Source organism: Equus caballus, chromosome 29 (genome assembly GCF_041296265.1).
Source record: "Equus caballus isolate H_3958 breed thoroughbred chromosome 29, TB-T2T, whole genome shotgun sequence".
Lineage (NCBI taxonomy): Eukaryota > Metazoa > Chordata > Mammalia > Perissodactyla > Equidae > Equus > Equus caballus.
Window position 1 is genome coordinate 31,394,989 of NC_091712.1, and position 9,295 is coordinate 31,404,283.

General features: G+C 44.7%; 1 protein-coding gene across 2 annotated transcripts; it reads left to right on the forward strand.

Moving 5' to 3' along the window:
- The first annotated feature begins 632 nt into the window (after window positions 1-632).
- ACBD7 (acyl-CoA binding domain containing 7) lies at window positions 633-9,183 on the forward strand. Of its 2 annotated transcripts, XR_002804966.2 has the most exons (5): window positions 658-748; window positions 6,803-6,920; window positions 7,023-7,085; window positions 7,173-7,311; window positions 8,706-9,183. XR_002804966.2 is itself a non-coding variant. In XM_003364357.5 (4 exons), exons 1-4 carry the CDS (start codon window positions 737-739, stop codon window positions 7,244-7,246), a joined length of 267 nt encoding a protein of 88 aa, XP_003364405.3. In that variant the 5' UTR covers window positions 633-736; the 3' UTR covers window positions 7,247-8,629. The 2 variants fall into 2 exon arrangements, 1 of the variants encoding a protein (XP_003364405.3); XM_003364357.5 differs by lacking the exon at window positions 8,706-9,183 and having other exon boundaries at window positions 633-748; window positions 7,173-8,629.
- Window positions 9,184-9,295: the final 112 nt, after the last annotated feature.

Below are 9,295 nucleotides of genomic sequence, written 5' to 3' on the forward strand. Positions count from 1 at the left end.
GTTCCAGTTCTTTGAATGTAATCAAATGTGAATCACAACCTCACTCTGTGTGTCTGTAGACTTGGAGTGACATTGGGTTTGTTCCCACGGAGAACAGGGACAAATTGAATAGGCATGTGGCCCTGGGCCTTCACCATAATTGAAAACTAGCTGGGTGGTTGCAGCACCTGCTCAGAATGTAAGTGTTTTTGCTTTACATAAAGAGGAGAAAAGATGCAAACTCCAAGGCTTTTTCATTCTTGATGAACTGTGCTTAGAGACGAGTGGGGAGACAGGAGAGGTTTGAATAAAGGCAGTCTACCGTCCAGGTTTCTAGGAATTATGGGCGGGAGAGAAAGTACATATAAAAGAGGAATGCCAAGCGAGGTCCGGGCCCTGGGGAGACCTCTTTGGATTTCCTGCAAACAACCTCTCGAGAAAGAACAGAGGAGCGAGCCAAGAGCGGAGAGGAACGCATTTAAATTCCCAACTCTTTGCCTTCCACTTGCAGCGAGGCTGGCAGCTGACACTCCTAACGCGGGGCCTCGTGGGCCTGGGCGGGCTCAGTGAGCAGGGTGGATGCCACTCTCTGCCCAGTTCCGCCCCCTCATCCCGGCGGCCAATGGGAGCCGGCCGTGCCCTGGGGCGCGGCCAATGGGAGCCAGTGGGCGGAGGCGCGCTGCCTTCTAAGAAGCGGCGGGTGTTGGGGGTCTGGGGAACCCAGCGCTGGAGTGCGGCGGTAATCGGCTTTACCACCATGTCCCTGCAGGTGAGCCCGAGGGTGGCAGGCCGCGCGGGAGGGCATGCTCCCGGGAGGGAAGCGCTCACGTGGGGAGCGGGGCTGCCGTGACGCCCCCCCGGGAGACGGTGCATCTCGGACCTGGCCCCTCTGCAGCTGATGCCCGCCGTTCTCGCCCCCCGGGAGCGGTGCGTGGTGACCCCCGAGGACACGCCCACCCCCTCGCGAGCGCCCCCTTATTGCAGTGGAGACAGCACCCGTGCCCTCTGTTGATGGTGAGCCGGGCTCCCTATGGCAACTCTTGTAACCCCCGGGGATTTGGTTGATCGCAAAGCCAGCCCAGGCCCGGGGAGGGCGGACCCCGGGCTGGTCCGTGGGACGCGCGAGCCCTGCTTGAGCCCGCTCTGTCCATCTGGGAGAGAGGGCGAGGGCAGCCGGGGTCTCACCGCGTCCCTAGCTCCTTGGAACATCCAGGGGCTCGCTTAGGCAAGGGTTTTTCTGAAGAGCAGACATCTGTAAAACTAGTATTTAAAAATACTGTTTTTCTGATATGTGAAAAAATATATGTTCAGGGTGGAGATTTTGGGGGAAGAAAACAAATAGAAAGCAAATAAAAACATCAGGAATTCCTTCACCCAGGTGATAACCACTGCTAACCTGATGGGTCACTTTCTCGAGTGTGTGAGAAATGTGTATGTGCGCATGCGTACGTGCATGTCTCTCTGTGTAGGTAGATACACCGATTATGCTATTTATGTATATACAGTTTTGTTCCTGTGCTTAAGACTATAAGCGTTTTCTCATCATTAAATATTCTTCCAAAATATCATTTTTTAGAAGTCTGCATAAAAATTTTAGGGAATGAGCATGGTTGGCTTCTTAAGTCATTCATCGGGCAGTATGTTCTGGTGGGTAAGGGCGCACACTCCGGAGTCAGCCGGGTTCTAATCCAAGCCTCACCCCTTCTAGCCTGTGACATAGTTACTCATCTAAAAATGTGCCTCAGTTTCCTCATCTAAATATGGAGGAGAGAGACTGTTAAGATTAAAGGAACTGCGTGTATGGAGCATTTAAAACAGCACCTGGCGTGTGGTCAGTGTCCAATAAGGATAAGCCTCGAACATTTAGATATTTTTCGCTTATGTTTGACTTATGTCATTCATATTAAACTTGCCCCCAAATAATCAAATCTTACAATATCAAAACTTTCTTCCTTTTTAGCTTAGTACTTTGTTTTGTTTGGCAAGACAAATGGGATTTCTTTTTTTGTTTGAGCAAGATTAGCCCTGAGCTAACATCTGCTGCCAGTCCTCCTCTTTTTGCTGAGGAAGCCTGGCCCTGAGCTAACATCCATGCCCATCTTCCTCCACTTTATATGTGGGATGCCTACCACAGCATGGCTTGCCAAGCAGTGCCATGTCTGCACCCGGGATCCGAACCAACAAATCCCGGGCTGCCGAAGTGGAACGTGCACACTTAACTGCTGCGCCACTTGGGCAGCCCCAACAAATGGGATTTCTAATTCAGCTATGACCTCCAAATTTTATTTTAAAATTACAATATATTTACCTCCACGGCAAAGCTTTTAGGAGAGCTGACAGTCATGTAAACTGGACATCATTCTTTCTTAGACGATGAAGCTAAAAGGTAGACTGCTTCAAGAAGATGCATCTTTTCGAGTCTGGGAGATTCATGATTTTACAGACACATTTGTATGATCTAAGAACCATGCAGTTCCTTGAGTGTGAGAATTTAGGATCTTCCTAATTCAATTCCTCAGTGGGAAAGGATTGCTCAAAAAGGCATTGTCAACCGCCTGTGTGGGATGCCCATATTCTTGGGCTGCAGAAAGTAAAGCTAGATTAGGTGAGAGTCACCCCCAGAGGCTGTCTTCAGCTGCAGTGAAATTGAAAGGAAATTCACAGAGAGGCCGGCTGGTCAGTACTCCTCGGTGGGGAGAGACGGGTTCCATCCAGGAAGGCAGGATGCACCCACTGGGAGGGTTGGTGGTGACACTGGGGTCACTGCTGCAGCAGCAGTGTGGCCAGGGGGCACTGTGGTGAAAACACGAACAGGAGAGGGTCTAGGCAGAGGCACATTGTTCTGAAGAATCTCAACCACAGTTGCGAGGGAAGTGATGCACACATGCATTCATCCAGGGCGCTGAGGACCTAGCTCCTCTGGGTAAACCAGCTCAGCAGAGGCTGAAATTCCTCACCCAAAGCAGCGAGCCCAGCTCCACTGTAGCACAGGAACATGACTAAAGTTTCCCTTTTGCCCAGAATGCTTTGAAATTAAATGTAAACAGCTGTACATTTAAAGCTGTTTCTCACCTGCAATAACTTTCAGACCCTCCTAATATCCACTCACTTATTCATTCATTCAACAAGGGGCTCAGACAGGCTCGCACCACCTGCCAGCACTCTGTAAGGAGCGGCTCCTGCTTCCAAGATGAATATTTATGGCTGCCCTCTGTTATGGATATCTGGAGGAACGAAAAAATACAGTCCCACCCAGCCTTTGTGTTGAGCCCTAATAAATGCCATTCATTCCCCTGGAACACCCTTCCTTGCTCCTGTGCATCCAGTAAACATATGAACGCCCAGGCTCAGCTAAGCTCCATCTCCTTTGGGAATGTTTCTCCCACACCTGCTGCCGCTCCCTCCTCTGCGCTCCCAGAGCACCCAGCCAGCTGCTTCTCTATTAGAGCAAGTATCACACGGTCGTTGCTGACCTGCTGCTCATCTCCCACTCGACTCTGTGCTCCTTGGCTGCTCTGTTCATCCTTGTCTGCCTAGCCAAGGCCTGGCCCCTCCTATATATTCAATACGTCTGTTAAATAGTATGATCGGAGGGATGAGCTCTGAGTGGGCAGAGTCAACAGAAGGAAATCAAGAATATTTACATTCCAAATCCTTTAATCCTAACACCTCACAGAGGTGGTTGGTATCTTTTCTTTTGGCTGAAGCTGAATCGCAGAGAAGCCGCATTGCTTGCATAGAGTCCCAGGGTGGTGTGTCTCAAAGCTAGAGTTCAAACTCAGTATCCTGATGCTGGGCCAGTGTTCTTGCTCTACAGCTCCTCTGGTTGGGCTGGGAAAGGCCTGATGGAGGAGGGCCCATGGGAGCCACACCACAGCGCAGGCGTGTATCAAGTCGAGGCGCCTTGGAAGGGCATGCAGGACAGAAGGAATGACCCTGGGCCCTGCTCTGAAATGGGCTTCCCTACCCTGGGAGGGAGGGGGGACGGGGAGCCCTGAAATTGCGTGGGAAGCTGTGTGGGGGGCTGAACACGGGTGGGGAGGGTCCAAGACTTTCATTAGGTTCTCAGATGGTTCCCTACCCCCCTAAAATATGAAGGACAATTTTCCAGAAACTCCTTCCTCGAAGGCAGGGACCGAGCGTGGTTTTTGAGAAGCCTTGGGATTCTAATCAAGGCGTGGCTTGCCAAAAGGAATGGAGTTGCTGTCACTGGAGAATGGCCTGAGATTTTAGCTCCAACAGAACACCTGAGGTCCCTGATGAAGCTGAAGGGGGAGGCCCCTACGCCTCTCTGAATAGCACTGCCCGGCCTCGCCCTTGGGAAGCCCTGAGCACTAACGCAGCATTTTAATTTTGTCCTTATTGTGGACACTATGTGCACATTATAGAGCATTTGGAGAGTATGCAAAGTATTAAAAAACCAGAAAACTTACCAGTAATCAGAGGCCAATTACTGTTCACGTGTTTTAGTATATTTCTTTCTAGTCTTTATTTTTCTACATAACTTACAAAGCTGAGTGTATAAAAGCAATTTGGTATTCTTTGTTAAATCATAAAGTATTTTTCCTGTCTTGCTTCATTGCAAGTACTTTTTTCAGTTTTTTCTAGAACTAGTTTTTTTTTCTTTTTCAAAGAGCCTTATAAAAAATAATAACAGCTAACTTTTGTTGAACACTAGCCATGTGCCAGGCACAATTTTAAGTATTTTCCATATGCTAACTTATTTAAATCCTCCTAACAACCTTGTGGATAGGTGGCGCTATTGTCCCATATTACGGGTGAAAAAAACAGACACAGAGAGGTTAAGTAACTTGCCCAAGGTCACACAGCTTGTAAGTGATGAAGATGAGATTCAAACCAAGGCAGTCTAGCTCCAGAGCCTATGTTCTTAACCATGGCATTGTGTATAAAGCAGCTGACAATTTCCTAGAAAGACACTCAGAAAGATGAGGCAGGGGGTGCATCCGTTGTCATGTGCACCCATGCTCCTCAGACCCCCCCATAATGATTAACGAGGAGGCTGGGCCATTTTCAAGGTTATTTAGGTTGGAGACCCTTGTCTCTGGTTTACAAGTGATTTTGTTCATCACAAAACAGCTGTCCTAGTTGTGGTACTGTTCCGTCTTTGGCCCCGGATGGAGGTTGTACCCAGCGACTCTGCTGAGGCCCTGGGGGTCTGCCGCCGCAGTGGGCCTGTCCTCTCTCCACCGGGCCTTTGGATCTGTGGACGACAAGGGAGGTGTGGCCCTGGAGAAGGAAACTGGGAGACGGAGGGAGGACCCCTCGCTGAGCCTGTCTTGTTTGATACCCAGGCTACAGGCGCTTCCTGCTTTAAAACAAATAACAAGGTGAAATACAGTTTATTTAAAAAAAAGAAGAGAAAATTTCTATTAAGGAAAATAATCACCAAAGCCCTTTGTAGATAAGCTAAGAGAGGAAAGGGATAAACCTTGTAGGAGCGCTCAGGCCCCAGGGGAGGAGGAGGCGGACCTCGTCCCTATGTGCGATATGCTGAGGGAAGGCTGCTGGCCGAGTCCCGGGCCAGGGCCCTGGGCCAGCCTGAGGGTCCTGGGGAGTCAGGCAGGTTGGGGCTCTCGGAGCTAATTCACAAACAGGGAGGACAAAGTTTATTACCCTGTGTATTTGTACAGAGTTTCCACGCAGCCCGTTAGTTTTCGCTCATCGGCTCTCAGTTGGCTAAACAACTTCTCCTTTTAGGAAATCAGTTGAAATAAGTCTTAGAAATTTTGGTCTCAAGGTTTAAAGGAATCTTTACAAGCAGCTCAATGAAGTCAGAAATATTGTCCTGAGAAACTAGCTAGTCCACCAAATGGGTATAAATAACACTGATGTTGAAGAATGCAGGCAAAGAGGCACTGGGAGATAAAGGGTCTGGACGAAGATGTTAATTGTAGCAAAGTTGTTGCATGTAGCAAAGTGGATTTAGGAAGAAGAGGAGGAAGTGTCCAGGAGGATGATCAAGAAAGCTGGCCTGAGTGTAATATTATTTAAAAAGAATTAATAGAAATGTTTGTTTATGTGCTTTTAACTTATAAGAAAAAATGTGTATTTAACTTATAAGAAAAAAATGTATCAGATGGTTGATATATGAGAAATTTATACCTGATATATATATATATGAGAGAAAAATATATATATATATATATATTTCTTTTACCTTTTTACTACCTTCACTCATTTCTCCCACCGCCCACCTCTGGCAACCACCAATCTGTTCTGTTTCTATGAATTTGGTTTTTTAAAATTCCACATATAAAAGAGATCTCAGGCTATTTATCTTTGTCCGTCTGACTTGTTTCGCTTAACATAATGCCCTTGAGGTCCATCCATGTTGTTGCAAATAGCAACATTCCTCCTTTTGTAATGACTGAGTAATATTCCATTGTTTGCGTATATATCACATTTTCTCTATCCATTCATCCATCAGTGGACACTTAGGTTGTCTTTAGGTCATATGGACATTTTAATATTAATTTTTCTGATCCATGAGCACAGGCTAGCTTTCCATTTATTTGTGTCTTCTTCAATTTTTAACCATAGATAAATTGAACATTTTCCATATTAAAAATTTTATTTAGTCCGTATCTTGTCTATCTATCAGGTAAGCACTGGGAGAATTGTCGAGGAATTAAAATAAATAAGGATAATTCTGGTGGAACCAGAGCGGTAATTGTTCATTTCTGTTTGAAACCTCCCTCCTCCTTTTTGGGTTCCCACTGCTTGGTGGTAAATGCCCCCACAATAGATGGGCCTGCTGGCAGTTAGCAAATGCACCATGTGCCTTTTCTCCTTTTTGCTCTAGGCTGAGTTTGACAGGGTCGCAGAAGACGTGAGAAAGCTGAAAAGGAGGCCAGATGATGCAGAACTGAAAGAACTCTATGGGCTCTACAAACAATCTGTCATTGGAGACATCGACATTGGTAGTCTATCATTTTAAAAATAATACATTTCACTTGAACAATGTTTATAGAAACATGGGGTGAAAAGTAAACTTGAAAATATGTCTATCCTTCTTTTGGCAGAGTGTCCGGCAATGTTAGATTTAAAAGGCAAGGCAAAATGGGAAGCATGGAACCTCCAAAAAGGTGCTGTGAATTCTTAAATAAGTTAAACAAACCTTCTTAATTTCCCAACCCATCAGTCAGTGAGATCATCTGTTTGTGTCTTTCTAGGGTTGTCAAAGGAAGATGCCATGAGCGCCTATGTTTCTAAAGCTAGAGAGCTGATAGAAAAATATGGAATTTAGAATTCAGCAGATGAGAAATTTTTCCCTTTGAAGTCTTCATAACGGTATCATGACCTAGCACTTAGGTGAGAAATACACCGTGAACTCTTTACGTATCGTGTGTATTTTTGCTATTAACATGAATTGTAATCCTTAATTAGAAGTATGCTGAAACCACATATTTAACTAAATTTTACTTGATAAAACCAAGTGATTTAATTTGAAAGTTCTTAAAAATAATGCTGCTCTGGGAGTAGGTGCACAAAAACATTAGCAAGTGTTGGTTCTTTTGTCTTATCTGTTTTTCTGCAATGAGTTAGTGCTATTGGTGTAATGAAAACAGTTTATTAAGAGCCAGTGACAAGGCCCTTCTTTGGTTGTGCCATGTAGCTTTGGGGTGCACACTGACTCAGGGCTTTCGCAATCACAGACATACCTGGTTCCCATCCTTTCTCTGTGACTTATTTACTCGGTGACCTGAGACAAGTTACTTAACCTTGCTAAGCCTCATCTATAGAGTAGGGAAAAGAATGTCAGTCTCACGGGGTTGTAAGCATCGAAGGAGATAACTGTAATCATCATACCTTCATTTTAAAGCAAATGCTGTATAAAACCACAAATAAGCCCCAAATTTTTGTTAATAAACTTATGTGTCTATCTACAACTCTTCAAAGAAAGAAAAAAACCATCATGGAGCTATCAACTATTTTTCTTTAAATTTTGACGTTTAAGGTAAATCCAAAAATCAGACAGAAATGTAGTATCTAGTGATAAGAAACTGTACAACTGCTGTGCCTCTTATGTTTAGTTTTATCAGAGGGAAAATGTAGATTCTGGAATATCACTTTGGCCCAATTCTCAGTCTTTCCTGCTGGTACACAGGCTCCCTGAAAGAAGTCAGAGTCATTTTAACAGTTCTAAAATCTGTTTGAGAGTCCATAGGATAAATAGCCCCAATACAGTGGACCTGCATAAGAGTTTAGGTTTGATATGGTATGGCCAGAGGAATAGATTGATTTCATGTTACTTTAAAAAAAAAAATCTAGATTGACTAGATGAATTTTCAGGGAATTATGCTGAGTGAAAAAATGCCAGTCCAAAAAGGTTGCATACTGTATGATCTCATTTATGTCACATTCTTGAAATGGCAAAATTATGGATAGAGAGGGCAGAATAGTGATTGCCAGGGAGGAGGGGGGTGGGCGTGGCTACAAAAGGGCAGCAGGAGGGATGCTGTGGTGATGGAGGATAGAAAGTTCCACATCTTGACTGTATCCATGTCAATATCCTGGTTGTGACATTACACTGGAGTGTTCCAAGATGTTACCATTAGGGAAAGTAGTAACTCTGTACTATTTCTAACAACTCCATGTGAATCTACAGTTATCTCAAAATAAAAAGTTTTTATGAAAAACGAATCTAGCTTGATTTCTAATCTGGAGTATTTTGGAAAGTCAAGATGATTCTCCTCTCTACTAAGTTTTGCCTAAAGATAGTCAGAAGTCTTCCACGATGGAGTCAACGTCCAAATCCAGCAAAGGGAGACATCACCAATGATAGGCCTGGTCTCTTCCAATCGAGGGCCTGGAAACTCTTCAAGCTCTTCCCACATGGACTCACCTCCACCAGGCGGAGAGGCTGGCTGGAAGACCCACTCCAAAAGCCTGGCACTGGCAGCATCATGACATTCCCATTTGCAGACTATCTTGACTAAAAAGTTTTCAAGTGAATAATCACAAATCTAAATTACTTTTGTACCAATCTTTCTGTTAAGGGAGCCCTCGGAATCATATCAAACCTAAGAGTTAAGCACAGCACATACTACACATTTAACATAAATTGCTTGATGCTATTTTTAGCCCAAATTTATTTTGCGAATTCTAGCTCAAAGCCTTCCCTCCCTAATAAATTGCATATTATTTGTGCTTTGTTAAAAAGGAGTGATAAATTCTGAAAAATACCTCCTGTATGCATTTTCCTTCATCTTATTTACTGACATGGTATGTGTATTATTTTAAAATCATAGCAAAAACATGCACCCATATTATGTGATCATGAACAAATCAATGC